Source organism: Meleagris gallopavo, chromosome 10 (genome assembly GCF_000146605.3).
Source record: "Meleagris gallopavo isolate NT-WF06-2002-E0010 breed Aviagen turkey brand Nicholas breeding stock chromosome 10, Turkey_5.1, whole genome shotgun sequence".
In the NCBI taxonomy this organism is placed as follows: Eukaryota; Metazoa; Chordata; class Aves; order Galliformes; family Phasianidae; genus Meleagris; species Meleagris gallopavo.
This window is the reverse complement of record NC_015020.2, coordinates 3,074,476-3,095,043: the sequence shown is the minus strand read 5'-3', so window position 1 is coordinate 3,095,043 and position 20,568 is coordinate 3,074,476. Positions and strand designations below refer to the sequence as shown.

The 20,568-nt window shown below is 38.1% G+C and overlaps 1 protein-coding gene across 1 annotated transcript; it reads left to right on the top strand.

The window, feature by feature from the left end:
* The first annotated feature begins 4,960 nt into the window (after positions 1-4,960).
* Positions 4,961-20,540, top strand: LOC100542906 (bromodomain-containing protein 3-like). Its single transcript, XM_010715565.3, is given in 17 exon segments — positions 4,961-5,416; positions 7,268-7,512; positions 8,375-8,512; positions 9,195-9,321; positions 10,545-10,717; positions 11,816-12,187; positions 12,789-12,917; positions 13,107-13,295; positions 14,582-14,633; positions 14,636-14,762; positions 14,836-15,128; positions 15,226-15,339; positions 16,374-16,499; positions 17,401-17,468; positions 18,571-18,763; positions 18,964-19,076; positions 20,289-20,540. Coding segments are annotated over 16 exon segments (2,613 nt in total). The 5' UTR covers positions 4,961-5,416; positions 7,268-7,272; the 3' UTR covers positions 20,448-20,540.
* Positions 20,541-20,568: the final 28 nt, after the last annotated feature.

Genomic DNA, 20,568 nt, shown 5'->3' with positions numbered 1-20,568 from the left:
AGCTTTTTTCTCCCTCACAAAGCCCCAACATTTTATTTTTTGTTTTAAAAGATTACATTAACATATCTTGACCACCCATGAAGAAAATAAGACATGCACAGTGTACTTCCATGCTGGAGGATCATGCAGGATTTGGAGAATGATACAAAAGCCACTGCACACGCTCTCTGGAGTAGTCTGCCCACATTTCTCTAAGTGTTCTATCACGTTACTGAGCAAACATTTACTTTAGCATCAGTTGTATCAAAGCCCTCCTCCCTTCTCTCTGCTCATAACATCCAAGAATGCCAAAGTCCAGGGTCTAGCCACATCTTCCCCTCTTACCATTAGAAATACACCTCTCCACACACTCCTTGCCCTTCCTTGCCACAGGAATTCTCTCTCTTAAAGCTGGATCAGAACTAACAACAGGCTGCAGTCCCAACCCAAGTACTCTGATCCCCATCACCACCTTCAGAGCTGCCGCTGCCTCAGCTCCAGACACTGTTGAGGACCATGGAAATTTGGACACATGAGAGGCAGTGACAGGGCTCCTGCTGAAAGCACGAGGTACCTTATCTGCTCACTATGAACAATTTTAGTTACCACAGCACCTCACCCAATGCTAGAGTCACATTTCACCGCACTGTTATAGCAATAAACATTTCCGATCGGCTGAGGAGTTCTCTTAACAGCACAGATTGCAGGGCTGAATACAGCTGTATGTCTACACTGCTTATCCATCCTCATTTATTTGCAGAGCTGAGCTATGACAGTGAAGGAGAACAAGCAATTGTTCTACCAGCAAGCATCTGATCCCAGAGAAGCACTGTGTTATCATTTCTCCTCTAATAAGTACTCTATGAAAGGAAGAATGTTAACAGCCTGAGATTTCTGGACAGTGCCAACTCAGAAAAAGTGTACCAGTCACTTATGAAGACTCTCCATTTGCAGATGCACTGCTCACTTCACAGGCTCCTTGGCAGAGGGATGTGGAATATTCCCTAAGGCCTCAACTATTCATTCTTTTTTCCATTATGGTATTTTAGAAAAGGTTACATTGTCCAGACTTCCTCTAACAGAAGCATAGTTAGAACCAGTTAGATTCCATGATTCTATGAACCAGCACTGCTAGCAGGCTCTCCTGGGCTAAATTTTAACTCTCTTAAACTGCTGTTAACATAACGTGCCTATAGACACTGCTAGCAAGAGCTGCTGTTGGAATGCACAGAGAGAGGAGGAAGGAGAAGCAGGCCTTGCACAAGTTTTGTACCGAAGTGGATGCAGAATGTGGCATGGCACAAGCTGAAAATGCAGGGCAGAGTCCTTGCAGAATGGAGGCCTGGAAAAAGGAGTTCATGCTCATGAGATCACTGTGCAGTCCAGTGCCAAGTGCTTGCATTTGCAGTTTGAGAGGCAGCTTCTTCCCAGCTTCAGCATCAGCACCAGGATCCGGACACTTGGATCCAAGCCCTTTCATCCAAGCATTATAATAATGTTAGATATTTTGAGCACATGAACATACAGATTGTTTTAATTTACTGTGTAAGTATACGAACACGCAGCTAGTGACTTTAAAGGAGTTTGGCCTTTATTGGTTGGTTAACAATTTGGTTTGTTTTTAAAATACGTTGCTACAAGAGTTCCACACATACAAAGAGCCAATGAACAGATCACTAAGGTTTATTAAACCTGTTAAATATTGCAATCACACAAAACCTAAAACCATATTAAGCCTGTAAGACATATAGTCACTTAACATACAAAAATCTCACTTAAATCTATAATCCCATAAAGGCTGTGACAAATTAACTGATGTCCAAATAGGAAAATCTAATTAAAAATTGATTAAAGTTGCTAAAACCATGACAGCCTCTCTCAGAAATTCTCACCCTGCATACTCTAGTAACACCAGGCATCTCTTACTTCTCATACCCACCCCAGTAACGAAGGCATTTGGTTGCTCGTCTCTGCTCTTAAAAAAGTGACTCCTTGCAATATGCTGTATGAAAATATTCCTGCCTACAGGCGCAGTGATTTGTCAAGCCCCAGTCTAACTGGTGATCCTGATTATGCTGGTATTCAAATGGAATTCTTTAAAAGTGTCCATTTTTCAGCAAATAGGCACTTGATCTCCTAAAAACATAGTGCTACATGAGTTTCCTCATCGCTCTAAAGCAAACAGAGACAGCACTATGCCACCTGTCTGCACATTGTTGCAGAGAAATACACTCCCTGTACCAACTTATAGATGCATGTGCCATACTACTCCAAAGACAGATGGCCAAATTTTTCCCTCTCAGACAATGAAACATATATAAGCTGTAAATAGCTTTATAATTCTAAGGATAAAAAAAAAAAAAAAAAACAAACAATAGAGCTGTACACAACAAGCATTTCCTCCTTTCACATTCTCTCACATAGGTGACTAGTTTACTTGTGCAGAAACTACTCCTTATGCTACAGTAATTCTGTTTCAGAGAGGCTGCTACAAATTGTTTCTGCTCTTCTGCACCACAGTGGCTTCTGTGCCCTGGCTTACTAACTGCATCTGTGATGACTTGGCACTTGAACACCATTTTGAAATCTCTCCTTGAAGTTTATTGTCATGTAGAAAAACTGGTTTTCTTTTTTCTCCATCTCACATTATCTGAATTCTCTCCCTTGTTATAAATATCACAAAGTATTCAAATGTCACCTCATCATATATTGAATTTATGAGTAGGGACATCACGTCCCTGTTTGCACGTCAAACCAACAATGTGATACAAAAAGCCAAGGCTCAAGCCAGTGAACCACTGATTTCAATTATCTTGAAACAAATGGAAAAACCTTTCTCCAGTTCTGAGCTGACACCTACTGGTAGAATGTTGCAACAGTGCAGGAATAGGGAAATGCACAGCAAGCCATTTCAGGAAGGATCTCCAAGTGGTACTTGGTGAAACGCTCTGGGTTTGAAAAGAATAAGAGATCCAAAAAGTATGTATTTTATGCAGTTTTGCTCCAAGTATAGTCAGATCAGGCCAAGCATATGGCTGGGGGCGTAACTCTTCAAGTTTTGTATTTCAGGCATAACTTAGAATTTTATTAATGTCGAAGACTGTTGAAAGTCATTTTAAACAGATTTGCTTTGGATTAGCTTAGATCACAAGGGGGTATAAACACATAATAGCCTGCAATCGTGTTAGAGCAGTTTAAAAAGATCTTAGGTCTCAGCTGAGGCACAGTAATTAATAACACGCACATCCTCCTAGCCAGCTGCAACATAGTGTCAGCCCAGTTTGCATAAAGACACAACTGAAGTGGGTTTAAAATTCAACTCATGCTGAAATAAACCATTACTAAATCTAGAAAAAGATTGTTCTCTCTGGGACTTGTACCAGTACAAGAACACTCCTTCAACAAAATCTTCTTAATTCAGTATGCAGATGAAGCTGCAGATGCGTCTTTTCCAACCTCAATTTCTCCATAGTATAATGAAGAGACTGGAAGAGTGGGGAACATTCAACCCTTTTGATACACATGAAAGTGGTACTCAGATTCTTTGGAGGGAACCATATGATGGCAACAGTGCCACATGTAACATTTTAAATAACAAATTAGATCCCTAATTTATGACCAAACACTCGGAATTTTATCTCGTGCTGTTGCTTTAGGCAAATATTAGAAAACTTAGTAGAAAAGAAATAGGTCCCTTTCTAACATATTCAAAGGAAAAAGGAAAAAAGAAATTCAGACTCAATATGCTGTTTTGTTTCTCCTGTTCTTTGCACCCCAATTGGTTCTAGTAGCCACAAACTTACATAAATTTAGCACTAATATCGAGCATCATTATCCTGGGGAATGCAAGACTATACTGAACAACCCAATCCTTTTCCCTCGGCAATCCATTTAAATCACTAGCTCTGAAAAGGATGCTGAAAAGTCAGATCTAACAGTTTTGCATATTAGAAGAGCTCCCTTTTCAAAGTCAGTGGAATTTCTAGAGTTTGCATTATATTTCCATTCTCTCAGAATACCTAAAGGCCATGGGATGAGAAAAAGAACTGTTGTGTACTTGTACAGAATTATGTGTTAAAGTCTTATTCAGGGAAGAATGCACAACAGCCTTCTGCTACCTGAGGGTTTATTTTCTTGTGCAGTTTAAAGAGGAACTAACGTTTTCACAGGATACCCTCCCTTTCAAGTACAAGATACAAGATACAGTCTCAGTGCAGATTTCCAGCACTGCTCGAAGAAGAGAAGCAAGCCGGCCATTGGAAGTGAACGCCTGATCAGACAGAAATGACTGTGAAGAGGAATTGTAATCAGAGAGGGGAGTAAGAGCAAAGGAAGAACTTGGAAGATAAGGGGTAAGCAGACGTTCCTTACCAGCCCAACAAACACTGAGGCCAGGCAGGAAGCAAGGCAGCCAGTTGGACAATTGTTTTGGGTAAGATGAAGTATTAGAAAACATCTCAAGGCAAAAAAGATTAGCAACCTGCAGATAAACAGAGACCATGAAAGCAGCAGCAGAAGAAAAAGGAGTATCTCACTGGTTGTCTGTCAGAAATAATTTACTCAGACATAATAATAGAGTTTGGAAATTAATTTTCAGAGAAATATATGTTTGCCAGCTCCATCATCTCATAGCATGTCATATGGTCCAAACCAAGATCATTTTGCAGTAGTGCCTTGGTTAGACATTCGCTGAAGGCTGAGTTAATGAAGTGTGAAATGTCTGTAGCAAGTAACACCACTCTAAATGGTGAAAGAAACAATAAATGGCAACAAGACTGATTTTGAGGATGGATGAATTCTTCTTAACAAGTTTTCTGTACTTGGTATAGCCTTGCGTGTACAACTTTCCCAGTGTCATGTTTTCGGCTGGGATGGACTTAATTTTCTTTGTAAAGGCTCATACAATGCCATGTTTTGGATTTTGATGAGAATAATGGTGATAACACACCAATGTTTTTAGTTGTTGTAGAGCAGTGCTTACATTAAGCCAAGGACTTTTCAGCTTCTCACGCTACCCTGCCAGCGAGGAGCTGGGAGCGAAAAAATTACTGGGAGGGGACAGGACCAGGACAACTGCCCCAGACTGGCCAAAGGGATACGATATGATGCTGTGCTCAGCAATAAAAGCTGAAGTGAAAGAAGAAGGAGGGGGACATGCGGAGTGACGGCGTTTGTATTCCCGAGACACTGTTACATGTGATGAGCCCTGCTTTCCTGGAAGTATCTGAACACTGCCTGCTGATGGGAAGTAGCAAGTGAATTCCTTGTTTTCCTTTGCTTGTGTGTGCAGCTTTTGCTTTGCTTCGTGAACTGTCTTTACCTCAACCAACGAGTTCTCACACTTTTACCTTTCTGATTCTCTCCTCCATCCCGTCTGGGAAAAGTGAGCAAGCAGCTGTGCGATATCTAGCTGTCTGCCAGAATTAAACCACAACATGTGAGTATTCTGGCATAGCAACTCATACTAATGTAGCTTTATACATAACTATGAAAATGATTCAATGAGTTAAACAAACAGCATAGGGGGATAATCTTTGGTGTATCCTCACCTTCTGTGTTGTGTGCATTTCTGGACTCTGTAATATAAAGCGGGTATTAAGGTACTTGAACATGTGCAGGGGATGGTAACAAAGCTGAAAAAAGGGTTGGACGGCATATACTGTGAGGAAAAGCTGAGGACATTTGGGTTGTCTAATTAGGAGAAGAGAATTCTGAGAGGTGACCTCATGGCTCTCTGCGGCTTTCTGAGCAGGGGAAATAGAGCAGGAAGGGTCAGGCTCTGCTCCCTGATAGAATGCGAAGGAATGGCAAAACGCTGCACCAGGGGACTGGACATTAGGAAAAATTGCTTTACTATAGGGATGGTCAAACATAGGTACAGGCTTCCCAGAGAGGTGGTTTTGCCACAAGCCTGTCAGTGTTCAAAAGGCATATGGAAAATGCCCTCAATAAGATGCTTTAAGTTTTAGTTAGGCATGAAGTGCTTAGGCAGTTGGATTTTATGATGTCTGTATGTTACTTCCAACTGAAATATTCTATTCTATTCTATACTACCTCTTTTGAGGTAGTAGAGTTATTCCAAATTAATAGTGGTATCTGAGAGCTGAATTTGACCTAAAACAGTCATCATTTTCAGTTTTTCTGTCTTGCTGTAATCAAGAGTTGACTTCCATAATCATCTTCTGTGTGTGGGAAGCTTCAGTCCCCTTTGCTGTTTCCCAGTGTTTCTGAAGTATTTGATACTTGTGTGGTTATGTGTGCTGTTGCAGTATTCACACCATGAAGTGGTACTTTAAATATTCATTGGGAGAATAAAAAGTGATCACTTTAGGGAAACACCATTCAATTATAATGAACTATTCATTCACAAGGTTTCAATTTTGTTTGCATTTGGCATGTTACGAGGCTGTCTGAACAGCCTCAGAGCAACAGCCAGAAACACAAAGTATATATCAATGTGGAGAGAGGGACAGGAGGGAAGTAACAGTTGGAAATTTGATTCATAAATGATCTTGTCTTACACATCCCCACAACCCATACAATTCTGCAAATGCTTGCCCTTGTTCAGTGTTGTGTTCCAGAGACAATATTCCTGCAGTGCATTAATATGTGCATCAGCACCTCCAGGGTTGTTTCCAAACTAATATTAGGAAGTAATACTACAGTAGCTCAGACATCATCTCAAGACACCTTATTCAGAACAGATTTAGGTGGGCACAATGCAGAGATCTGCCATAGGAACGACTATTTAAGCGCTCCAGCCAGTGTACTGCTTCCAGAGAAGAATTCCAGTATTTTAGGAAAATGTATGACTGATAGGAAGACTATAGGCAAGTGCTGGCTTCTTAACTTCTCTATCGTTTTCATGCGGAGATGCATGAAGAAGGTAATGCATATGTGTTACTTTGTGCTAGATTAGACTTGCGTACTCTGTAAAGCTGATTCTTAGGTCAACATTTTCTGTAAGACCCCATCTGTTGAGGTGAGGATGTAGAGAATGTCTTTCCAGACTTTGATCGATGAACCCTGAGGAAGCTTATTCCCAAGAAAATCTTGCAGAACTCAGCAAGCCTTTTTTAATCCTTTTCAAATGTAACTATTTATAACTTAAAGAACTGAACATGGTAATTCAATGCATCCAACTGGATGCTGTAAAACAAGTATATTTCTGTTAAATCATAACTGTATGTCTGTAACTATATCACTGACGCTTCACAAACAGAATATGAATACATCAACAGCAGTGGATCTAGATGTCTTTACTGAATAGCAGTTTTCCTCCTTTCAGGTTAGATGTGTAATGAAGATCTTGGAACAAGTGGATGTATGTTCTTGCTGAAGATGCCTCTTCCAAGCCAGCGTCATTCTCTTATTACTAACCCTCCTCCACCAGAATACATAAACAGCAAAAATAATGGGTGTCAAACAAACCAACTTCAGTACTTACAGAGAGTGGTCATGAGAGCCATGTGGCGACACAACTTTTCCTGGCCATTTCATCAACCTGTAGATGCAGCAGCACTGAATCTTCCTGTAAGGACTGTTTCAGAAATAGAGTATTATCCCATGAAATATTGCAGTATTTGTGAATTAATATTAGAAATCTACTTTAGTATGAGAACTGCTTTAATCATTTCCAAGTACAAGAAAATTATGCTTTCTCTTGCTGATTAATACTAAGTGCTGCATCTTTGTTCACTTTCCTTTCTGAGACTGTTGCAAATCAATATTTCTTCAAGGAATAAAAACGCCTACATGGGCCTTATAGAGCTTCCTGATGTTGGTAATCTGTGTTGTCTTTCTTCTAATTCCCCACTAATTGAACTGTGTTTCTTAATACTGGGTATAGTGTTTTTTCTTTTCCTTTTGACTATTTTTTTAAATGGTAAGTTGCTAACCTCTTTCTAAATACTTTGTGATGAAAAAGCAGATCTGATCCTAAAATAAATAGGCAAATCTGGATCCAATTTGATGTATTGCACTCTGATTTTTGCCATGTATAAAATCATTAACACATTCCTGGACTGAACACAAGGTCTTGTGACAAGTAGTTTTAATTTAGATATCTTTATACTCCAATTCTGGATCACCCCAGCTTTTTCAGTCAAATGAAAACATCAGTAATTGACACAGCATTCCAAGTATTTCAAATTACCTGGAAGGTACTGCTTTTGGCAAATGAGTAGAAAGGTGTTAACATTATGGTCTGGTTTCTTCAATTCTTTATTTTCCAACTTAGGTATTTTTAGTTCTCTCATGTCTGAGACTAATTGTACATAATGTGCCATGAAACATAATGCAGTTTTTTTCTCTTGCAATCTAATTTTTGTAATTGTGTGAGAATCATCATGTCCTAATATTCAAGAGATTTGTTGTGATTCTTTGAAAAACACAGGATTACTACAGTATTATAAAGAAACCTATGGACCTGAGCACAATTAAAAAGCGTCTGGAACATAATTACTACACAAAAGCTGCAGAATGCATTGACGACTTCAAAACTATGTTCCTGAACTGCTACATATATAACAAGGTAAATGAAACAAACACCTCTTATTAGTAATCAATTGTAATGAATGCCAACAAGTCTAAACTAGTGGATACTTCTAACTACCTGTAGAACTTGTCAGTGTTTTCAACATTTCTTGAAGCTAGTTCTGTTTGAAATGGGAGAGGGCTTTGCTGCTAGATTTAACTGAAGACAGAGGTGAGGCTTAATTTGCTGCTAACATCTGAATGCATAGTTGTCATAACATTTGGGTTCTGCTGGCGAAACTTCAAGGTTTATTTTGCACAGCGTACAGCACAGTGTAACAGCCAGACAAGTCCAAGGTTAGTTACTCTGAGGCATACTTCTCTCCTTCATTAAGCTTAAGACAAAATAACTTAAGCTGAAGTGTGAGTATCTCCTTGAGCTTTGGCTGTGCTTATTAGTATCTTTGAGCTTTCTTCAGACCATAGGAATGAATGAAGGAATTGCAGCCCTGCTCCCTTTTCCCTTTGCTATGGGAAGCATGTGATTGTACGAGCAAATAGGACAGGGCAGGGTGGGGGAAAGGGGATATTAGATAGGGAATAGGGATGACTAGTGTCTCTCTGATACAGGTAACTTGTTATTATCTGTTCAATATAGACTACGGTTAGTTGAAAAAGTAGCACGTTATTACTGCAGCTTCTTCTCCTGTTCTCTGAATGCTATCAACTATATTTTGCAGCCAGGTGATGACATTGTGTTTATGGCCCAAGAACTAGAAAAAGTGTTCATGCAGAAAATAGCACAAATGCCACCAGAAGAAATACTGATTCCTGACAAAGGAAAAAGAAAAGAAAAGCTGTCAGAAGGTAATGGCTTTGTGCTGAATTGTTAACATTAAATAAAAGCTGGGAACAGAGAGTCCTCTGTAACTTGTTACAACTCAGCCCAGGAGTAGTCAGGATGCTCTCCATCTTTCCCAGAATATACTGGACCAGTCACACTACTGCAAAGCTTTGGCAGATTCAGTGTAGCTGTAATGTTGTAAAGGAGCTTTCTACTAATGAAATGTATTTAAGACAAGGAAAAAAAACTCACCAGAATATGAGAACTGACAACATCATCAGTAGTGCAATAGCATAGTTTTATATGTGAAACAGTGCTCTTGACTGAATCATCTTTCTTGTGGACAAGACATCTCAAACTAATGAGGAAATTACATAGTAGGTACTACAAATTACATTGGGAAGCCTAATTAAAATGGTCCAGGAGATTAGCTTCAACTCATTACTCATCTTTGACTTCCTGTGTTGTCTTAATTGCTCTTGTAACCTGCTTCATTACCTTGAAAAATGTTTCACTTCAACAAAATGCTTCTTTCAACATTGCCAGACAAATATATTTATTAATAGAAGTGGACTATTTAGTATCTTGAATTGTACATGCATCCCAGTGGATGAATTTGGAGGCCTTCAAGGTAGTCTCCTAAGTGGACCTGGAACTGATGTCAGTTGCTGGGTTTATGTTAGCTCTAATGAAAAGATGTTGTGCCTTACTAGGAAGATTGTGTTTGTTGAACAGGTATAAGCAATTCCCTGAAAGTTTGAGAAATGCATTGGAAACTGAGCTGGTTCTTAAATTATTACAATTATGCACTCATAATTCAGTCTTGCTCATACTGAAGCTGTTTAAGACCACTCATATCCTTTATGTACACAAATGTGCAACTTGTATGAATTTTGAAATCTTTTAAGGACTGTATTTTCCTGTGTATACAGAATGATTTAGTATTTTCTCTGCAAGTACTTCTCTTTTCTTACAATATAGGAGGCTTAGCATGTTGTCTATTAAATCACCTCTCTGAGGTTAATCCACATTTTCCTTGATACCAACTATCCATAACTTGACACAGTACTCTAGCTGAGATACTAAAGGAGTTGAATAGAGGATAAAAAACATTGCTTTATATATATCAAAGCTTTGTATTTGTTGCTTATATAGTTTGTGTGTGGAAGATGTATTATTTAAAACTGTCCAATATGATCAACTGCACTATTTAAGACATAACTTAAAACTTTTTAAAAATAACCAGAACCTCAGCAGCCAAATAGTGGGACTTCATCTAAACAGAGGACAAGGCAGAAACAAGCTGAAAGTGGTGAGCAGCCTACAGCAATAACTGAAGAGCTACAGAAGGCTACACTACCTCCTTTGTCTGCAGCTCAGCTGACTGCTTTAATGCCAGCTGCCATTCCTATAACAAAAGTAAGTTACCTCAAATAACTTTCAGAATGAAAGGTATTGAAATTACTGCTCCAGGCATGAACAGCAAGACCATAAAAGTCATGTTTATTGCAAGATCTCTTCAAAACTTCTATTGTGACAGAGGATAATAAGAGATCTAATTCTAGATATTCTCTATTAATTAACAGATATTCTCTGTTAATTAACTGGGCTACTACTATTTCTAGAAAGCATGCAGAAATTGGGATGACTGCTTAGTAGATTTTCATTTTTTATAAATATGAATTGAAGACTGTTTTTCCTCCAAGTAAACTAAGAAGCTCATTCTTGAAGTGTATTTCCATACTTTTGCAAGTTTCACCTTGATGTAGGAATTCTTTCCTTGTGATCCAGATAAAGGTTTTAGTATTGAAATAAGCTTTTTCTAAGTTCTATTCAAAAACTTCTCATGTTTTCAATTAAAGTGCTTGAGTTCCCAAAAGAGCATATTAGTTGAAACACCAACTAGCTGGGAAAGGTGTTTGTAGCTCACAAAAGCATTTGTTAACTACGATATGAATTGTATGGGGATGTCTGACACTTCTGATCAAATGAACAGGCTTGTATTGGCTTAGCTTCCTTTATCCGTTTCCAACAAGGCACGTGTACTAGGTTCTCTTACAGTGTATATTTACACTTTACTAGAGATCTGAACACGAATGGGCAGAGCATGTTCATCTCCTCTAGACTAAATACCACTTGGGGTTTAAAAAAAAATATGGACATAAATCATTTTGCCAGTTTAACATAAACTGCAGTAACCTTTTTTGCTTTCCATAGTAGTCACGTGAGTATTTCATAACCTACTGGTTTCTTTGAGTGTTCTTAATTGGCTAAAAGCTACCCACAACCTACTTCCCATTCTTTCCTTTAAACTTAAGAGTAAGCTTGATGTTGGCTTGTAATGTCTTGCAGATTCTCAGTCTAAACTTGTGGAAATACTATGCTCTTTTGGTTTTGATACTTGTAGAATTTTTGACACTTTTTTTTTTTTATAGTTTGTCAGACATTATGTATAATAGCTGACCTTCCACGGTTCTGGATGTACATCTTTTAAACTTAAAGATTTCATTTTTCTAGACAAAAAAAGGTGTGAAAAGGAAGGCCGACACTACAACTCCTACTACTTCAGTACTCACAACAAGCAGTGAATCTTCTGCAACATGTAATGAAAGAAAAACCGTTAAAACATGCAAAGGTGAAAATGAATGTATGATACCAAAGAAGATTCTGAAGAAGGGCTTACCAGATTCTCAGCAATCACCTAAAGTTCTTAAAAAGATTCAGTTGTCAAAACAACTAAAATATTGTAATGAAATTCTTAAAGAAATGTTCTCAAAGAAGCATTCAGCATATGCATGGCCTTTCTTAAAATCTGCAGATGTTGTATCCTTTTCGCTTGGTGAGAAAAAAGGGATCACCAAATGTCCTGCAGATTTGGGAACCATTAAAGTAAGTATGCTTTAGAGGGGATTGGACAACTTCTTCGCTTAAATAACTTGTGTAATCAGGTTGGATTTTAATAGCATTAGCTGAAAAAGAGTCATGAAAGCTGCTTTTCATTTGAAAGAAATAGTTTGAGAGAACAGCTGCTCTGCTCACTAAGAAGCAACTATTTACTGAAGTTTTTCAGAGGCTCATGGTGACTATGTACATACTGGCTAATCCACCTTGAACAAGCTAATAGCAGTAGTGCTGAGAATTACCTTTTTAATCAGGTTGCTAATAAAGCATATTTCAGTCTGTGTGATGTTGTTCTAGTGCTATATAAAACAAAATGTTTCATACTGTCTACTTCTGCTTCTGTCCAAACCCCTTCAACTTTTCTGTACTGCCTGGAATCCTCAAGCACTGGATATTTGTGATACCTTTCACCTTTTCTGTGAAAACGAACCCTCCTCTAGGTGGACACTGGTGGTCAGTAGCCTACAAATACTAGGCAGATCAGTCTAGGACTGAGTTGGGACTGAGTTGGCTAGTCAATTTATACCAAGGCTATGGAGGCACTTTTAAAGTTAACATCTAAACTTGTATTCACTTTCTCTCCCTCTAGAAAAAAATGGATAATTTTGAATATAGAGATATACAAGAATTTGCCACAGATGTTAGATTAATGTTCATGAATTGCTACAAACATAATTCTCCAGACCATGAAGTGGTGGCCATGGCAAAAAAACTTCAGGTGAGTTATTATTGAAGTCAGATTTGAAATAGAAAAAGACTTGAGGATTTTCTTGGTCATTTAGGCCCTGATGTACCATCTGCTGTGATCAGTTCCTACGATGTGTAGTTCTAGAAAACAAGCAGCAGCTTCACAGTGCTTTGAGAAATCTGAGATGTTTATTTCCTGTTCCTAAACAAAATCTTTCAGGATGTTTTTGAGACTCACTTTGCCAAAATTCCTGATGAACCAGCTACAAGTGTTCTTCTGCCACAGCACACAAGAGAAATTACAAAAGCTTATTCCAGTGACAGCAGCAGTGATGACTCTTCAGAAGAAAAATCATCTGAAGACTTTGAAAAGAAGAGAACAGTGTACCTTGCAAAACTTCAGGAGCAGGTAACTACTAGGAGTCAACACTGTGATTGTAATATCTCTGATAGTGCCCTTACAGTTGTCTATTCTAAGGCTTAGCACCAAGAATCAGTGTTTACAGGACTCTATAGTCACTTGGATTTTGAAAAATTAAACTTGATTCTATTTGGAAGTACTTCCAAACATTAACAATCTGCAAGTGCCTCAGCGAATACAAACTGTTTTTATTGAAATATCATCTAGTGCTCTTGCCAAGCATTTTTTTAGATGAGACATGTCTTTTGAACAAAAATAAGACTGTTGCCATGATACCATGGATGACAGCATCCAGGTACTCCACACACAAAGTCATATGCTTCTAAATGGCATTTGCTTCATTTTATACAGCTAAAAAGCTCTCTTATGCTCAGTCTGTCAAGGTGTGTCAGCTCCTTTACATAGTCAGGAATATGCTTTTGAGACACATAAAAGCAAGTCATAAATTCTATGTTAGAAAGCTTAATGTAAAATAAAATAAAGGTTTTTCAACTATTGCCAACAGCATGAATAGCATGGCTGTGTCTTACTGTCTAACAGTGCGATGGTTCTAATTTTTGCCTGAACATAACAAGTCAAACTGCTACTGCATCTATAATCCAGAAACGGAGTAAGCTTTGGTTCTGCTAGTCAAATAAGGAACAACTTAGCGTTCATTTTTTGCCAGAGCAGGACATAAAAAATGAGTTCATGAATATTGGCCTGAAGATAACTAATTCTACAAGACAGCCTTCACCACAGTTAAATATTTCAGTGTGGTTGAAAACTATATTCTCAGTCTAATTCCTCTTTCTAATCTATAAGAGAGAGGTTTAAATAAACTTTCTATAAAGCTACATCAACATGTGATACAAAACAGCTAGCTGGGAATAAAGTACCTTGGGTTTGCAGATTGAAGATGCCCAAGCCCAGCCCAGCTAGCTCAACACAGTAATCACATAAAGCATTTACATGCTTCCCAAATGCCTGAAATTGAAGAGAAGCTGCTGGATAGTACTACCGTGGATTTCATGTTTTGCTATTTAGTTTTTACAGTCTATTGGAAGATGCATACTCTTAGACGAGCCTGCATAAAAATAAGTAGCTTTATTTTCTAAGCCTCTTGTCTGTTTATTTTTTTTAATAGACTAACATGTCTAAAAAACAAGTCTTGTTTGGAAAGCAAACATTAATATCCATTCTTATGCCAGAGATCTGATTTTTATATGTAGAACGAGTTCACCATTCCTATTAAATTACTTAAGACTCTCAGCTTTTTATTTTTCTTTTGATAGCTTAAAGCTGTTCACCAGCAGTTGCAGGCTTTGACCAGAGCATCCTTACCTAGATTGAAAAAGAAAAAGAGAAGGCTAAAAGAGAAAAGGGGAAGAACAAGGAAAAAGCTAAAGCAAGCCTGATTCAAAAGAAGAAAGATCTAAAACACAAGAATTCTAAGAAAAAGCAGTCTTCAAACATGTAAGTGTGGGGGACTTGTGTGGGTGTAAAATTATTTTAAACTACAGTTACTGCAGTAAATTTCTTTTTGCAGTCAATCAAAGAAAACCATCCGGCAGGTCCTGTTGGCACATAAGTCAGAAGATGATGATGGTGCCAAGCCTATGACTTATGATGAGAAAAGGCAGTTGAGTTTGAACATAAATAAGCTGCCTGGAGATAAGCTTGGGAAAGTAGTCCATATAATACAATCAAGAGAACCATCACTGAGGAATTCTAGCCCTGATGAGATAGAAATAGACTTTGAAACTTTAAAGGCTTCAACACTCAGAGAATTAGAGAAATATGTGGCAACCTGTTTGAGGAAGAGACCAAGAAAGCAGCATGGTACGTAGAATAAATAATGTTTCAAAAGAACAAACAGATCAATTTACCAGATCAATTTTCTGTTTTGCTGCAGTGTTAACTTCTATCTCACACACAGCCAAAAAAACAATGAAGTCAAAACAGCAGCTTCTTTCTGAGAGGAAACAAGAACTGGAGAAGAGACTACTGCATGTCAATGGTCAGCTAAATCCAAAGAAAGAGAACTTCAAATGTAATGTGAATTTCATTTATTTGCAACAAAAATCTTGAAGTGGCAACTTGGCCTGTGTACTGTTATGTAAATGGAGACTTTTTCCTCAGAATATTTAAGGTCTTAGACTTCTCTTTGCTAGGTTTTAAGATTGCATTTGCTGCTGTGACATCATAGGAACATGCAGTTACTTGTCCTGCATAAAACCTCTTCGTTATTTCTCCTACTTAATCCTTTAATAAAAATAAAAATAACATTTTTCACTTCTGCAATAGAAGACATGATACAAACTTTACTAGCCCCATAACTGTCAGGCTATAGCTGATAGCCAACACTAAATAGAGAAAGCTAGTTGAATGACATAAAATATCCTAGAAATATAAGCTACAGGAAGGTGTTTAGTTATTAAAGTAATGTTGGGTGAAGATGGAGGAGGCAGGCTAGAAAATATTTTAAATTGGCATTTGGATTCATTACAAGGGAGAACAGGAAGCAACATTTAGCAAGTGTGTGTCCAAGGAAATAAGTATACATGTTGCTTCTTGTTTCCCAAGCTTCCACTGGAAAAGCTTTTTGTCTGAACAATACTGTAAGCTTGTAAGCTTAAGCCAACCCTGCAGATGTAAAACAGTCATATGGCGGAGAAGTGGAAAAAGATAATTCTAGATTACACATAGTTTAGAAAAGAGGAGAACTGACTATAGCAAAGGCCTCAGTATGCAAGCCTGGCAGCACTAATAAGCACAACCAAACTTAAGAGCAGGAAAAATTATGGTGGCAACTGTGCTTGAATTGTGTCTTACAATAACACGTATCTTAACCTAGTTTAGGCTTGTAAGTTGTGTGTCTGCAGCTCTTAATTGACTATTTCATTTACGCAAGCTCACTGCTGATAAATCTCTGTTCTATAAAGGTCTTGAATCTGCTGGAAAGATGACAGGGTAATGGTAGAAGAGTAGCAGTCATATGGGAAAACAGCCCTTATAAAGAAGATCCTAAGCTTGTAGATGGAGACTACTGCAGGATGTTTCAAACTCTTCCTTTTTATTCTGCAGTTGAAAGTAATGCTGAGTCCAGTATTAGACCAAGCCGACTGAGTGAAAGCAGCAACAGCAGCACCTCCTCAGGCAGCAGCACTAGCAGTGCTTCCAGCTCCTCAGACAGCAGTGACTCCGAATCGGGTCAGAAAGCTTCCTTTTGTTTCTGTCTGGGCAGAATATCTGTCTTCCTAATTTGCACCTATTGCTCCAAATGCTTACCAAGGACTTAAATAATTCATACAGGCTTCTTCTATGGTGAAGACTCAATTCTAGTTCTTATTAAATGAATGTCTCAAAATTGAGTGAAAAATGAGTAATGAAACAACAGTGAAGAACTGTTGAAACTAAAATCTGTTAGTAAGAAGTCTGTGTGTCTGACAGAGACTTGGCTATCAGGCTACAGCTTACTTCTGTGGGTTTTTGCATTGCCTCTTTTTTTTTTTTTTTTTAACTACTTATCGAAAGTTGAACTTATTTTCATTGTCTGGTCTGCAATACCAGAGGAGCCTTATCTTGTGGGTAAGGTTTTGATCCTAAGCCTAGGGACAAAATGGCCAACAATGCTGGCTGAAGAGCCAAACTCTGCTGAGGTGCTTAAGATTTCTCACATTTGTTCATGGTGTAGCGTGGTGCTGTAGCATCATGATGCTGGAATTACGCTTCTCTATGTGGAACACTTCTTATTCTTCAGGGGCAGAGTAGATCCAACCCTACATTTGAGTGGTAGACATCCGTATGAGGCAACAGTCTAAAGTTAGATGAATCCCACACTTAGCCCTTGAATGCAGAGAAGAAAATAATGGAGTCATTGAGGGTAACAAAGATCTTGATCCTGCAGGGATTTGTGTATTTTAAATCTGGGAGAAGTTCTGTAAAACATCAAACTGAAGTATGCAAGATAAGATCATTCCTTTCCATGTGAAGTTTGGCTCTTTGGGTACACACCCATCTTATGACTTGTATGTGTAAATAATGCTACATATGCAGATGAATTTCTTTTTTTCCCATTCCTCTCTTTCTGCCCACCTCGCTGAATTTACAGTTACAGAAACATGCTCAGAACAGAATGGAATGAGGCAAAACTGCCTAACTTCTTTGGAACAACCTAAGGTAAACTGACTGTTGTGGATATGATTTTTCATCTCAGCAGTTAATTGGTACATGCGACAGTATTGGGAAGTGCACAAGATAAACAGGAAATAATGAACATAGCTTGAATACTACTTGCTCTGTTGGACTGACTCAGTAATGTAAAATCTACTTAATAAAGGTATATTTTGTTTCTTTATGGAAGATGAGTGTAAAAACTTCTGAGGTTTTTACCCATTATGAATACTGGAAGTTCTCTGTTGGATGAAGGTGGGGAGAGGACAGAGAATGCTTTCTTCCTTCTCTGCCACCCACATAAAAACCTTTCCACTTTAGTCTTAAGTATGAAATTGACCACTGTTACTTCATTTCTTTCTCTACATGAATAACCTCAATTTAACATGCTTCAATTAACTGAATGATTATCCAAATTGTTTTCTGGATGCTTGCTATAACCAGGGTATCATTTAGAAAGATTTAATGCCTTTAGGATGCATACAGATAGCAAGTGTTAATTCCAGTCTGTTTTATCTTTGCCTTTTACAATTTTACTTAAAAGTACCCCAGATAGAGGCACCAGATTTCCAAGATCAGCAAAGCCTTATCCTTACAACAGACTTGTTTCACTTGAATTGCTTAGCTTGATATAGCAATTGGTTTTGCAAATGTAAAAAGATGCAGAAGGAGCAGATAAGTAACAGTCAAGGATTTGAGGGGAGGAATTATGCAACAGCTTCTTTTTTCTTTTTTCCTTCCCTGGAAAGCTTAGCCTCTGCAATAACAAATATCCTCTGTAATGAGTAAGTGACAAGATATTGAGAAAACAGGATGCAGGAACAAAGTTTCTGCTTGGTCAGTTACAATGTTTTTTCCTTGAGCATCAAGAAACTTAATAGTTGACAACAAAACACAGAGTGATGATCTGGTGGGCTTCTGTATCTATCAGATCAAAGCAGGGCATTTTACTCCACCGGGATTTGTCAACTAAACTCTCAGGAATGCCACACTATAAAAGGACTACTGCATCTGATAAATGCTGTAAACGGAGAGAGAGAGAGAATCAAACAGTTATTAAAGTAAGATTTTTTTTTTGAGCATATTAATTAGTGCCTTCTCTTTGCAGAGAACATCACCGTGCATACAGAGGATGTCCTACAATGCTGTTCTGCAAGTACAGCCCTCATCTGTTGCTAGTAGCTTGCAAAACCATGGATCACCTGAACCACAGCTGTTGTCTCCCATTGTGCTACAGAAGCTTAAGTCTTTACAGAGTAGATCTCTTAAATCAGCAGAACAAAATGCTAAGTCTCCCTCAGGTAACAAGAATCATGGCTATTTAAGTGAACCTTGAAGAAAGAAAGGTGGTAGAACTGGTGTTCACACTGCACAGTAAGCTTATCTGTCATAGTGAAGCTAGATGTGTGCCTTTGTAGTTGGCAAATCCACAGCTCTAAACAGTAAGACACAGAACTGCAATGTGTAGGTTCTGGGAAACCATTCATTTCTTCTTTCTTAGGTATGCTTGCAGGTGTATGTGCTTTGCATGATACTTCAGTCAAGCAAATGCCTCAGACTGCTCCAAGGACAGATCAGCCTTTTGATACCCAGTGTACACAGGCTGTTCCAGAGGTGAATACATCTCTCCAATACATTCATTTCAAATAACTATTTTAAGGCATATCTATTTCTTTAAATTGATGTAACACTCTAGTCTTGAGTCTGATGCAAAGAAAGCCACTTTAGATCAATAATAAAACATTTACCCAAAAACCCACTTAATATGTGATTCTTATCCTTCAATAGGAACATGAATTCGTTGGCCACAATATAAAAAGGAAGATTTTGGCATTGACTGAAGTGTATCAACTTTATAATGCACTATAAAACTCACTTATTCTTTTTTTCAGTGCTGAAGTTTAAATTCAGGTAGTCCTTGTAGTCATATATGTCAAAAGTTCACCCTATAAGCCTACAGCTGTGCAGAAGAGATGAACAATTGATACTGTCTGTACTTGCTCTCTAGAAATATCAAGCTCCAGAAGCTTAACAAGAATCTAGAGGCTTTTTCTTTCTGTGAAATACTTAAACACCATCTCCATGTTCTTGGAGAGCATGCTGCTTAGGAGGGCCTCTGCATAAAGAAGCTACTGATGTCATTGCTGCAGCATGATCTCTTCTATCTTTGGATAATGAAATGTCTTTCTCAACATGGCTTTGAACACAGCTAGCAGCGTTGCTTTAGCCAGGTTTTAATAGCTTCACTTTCTGCAATGAGTGGAAGCTAACTTTTTTCTTGGAGCTAGGAGCGCAGGAATGTGTTACAAGAAAGGCCACAACAATTTACCCCTTCCCTTACACATCTAACATCTAAGGTAGCAGCAAGCAGTAGGCTTTACAAGACTTGGTGTCTTTTGTGCACTAACTTCCAGTGTTCAATGGCAACTAATGATCTTGCACAGAAAAAAGATATTACCGAATTAAAGTAATGGGAGTGTTCTCTATCCATAAACTAGCGTGTGGGGCAACTGGCTCCACAAAATGTCCACCTTCCATTACATTGTACCATGTTAGGGGTTAAAGAGTTTATACCAATTCCTTATTCTAACTAGTTCATCACTTCAAATTTCTGAGCAGTTTGTAGTCTAAATACTAACTGTGTTAAGAACTAGTTTTGCCTGCCATTATATTAATAGAATCTAGTTCTCTAGTTTTTACAGTTTTACATCAACTTAACTGATCTAAGCTTCCAGAATTTTAATACTACTATCATATAGCAAGAATTAACATGTTAAGCATTTCAAGAGTATGTTTTGAAGTCTAATTTCTCTATTTCTCTTCTAGGTACCCAATACAACTTCCCCTGTTGACAATGGTGATGGGACTAAAGCTGAAAAAATGTTAGTTAATCTAGATGAAGTTCAAAGCAAGGCCTGTGAGAGAACTGCTGATTCAATATCTATTAGCCAAGAGCAGAGTATGTACTGTCATAATCAGAACTAATTGATTTAAAGACTAGAAAGTTAAATGTCTACGAATCTGTCTTGAAGAAATAAAATGTTGAACACTTCTGCATGAATCAGTTGACAAAAAACTTGTTTTTATTTGCTGTGTTTTTGGTGTG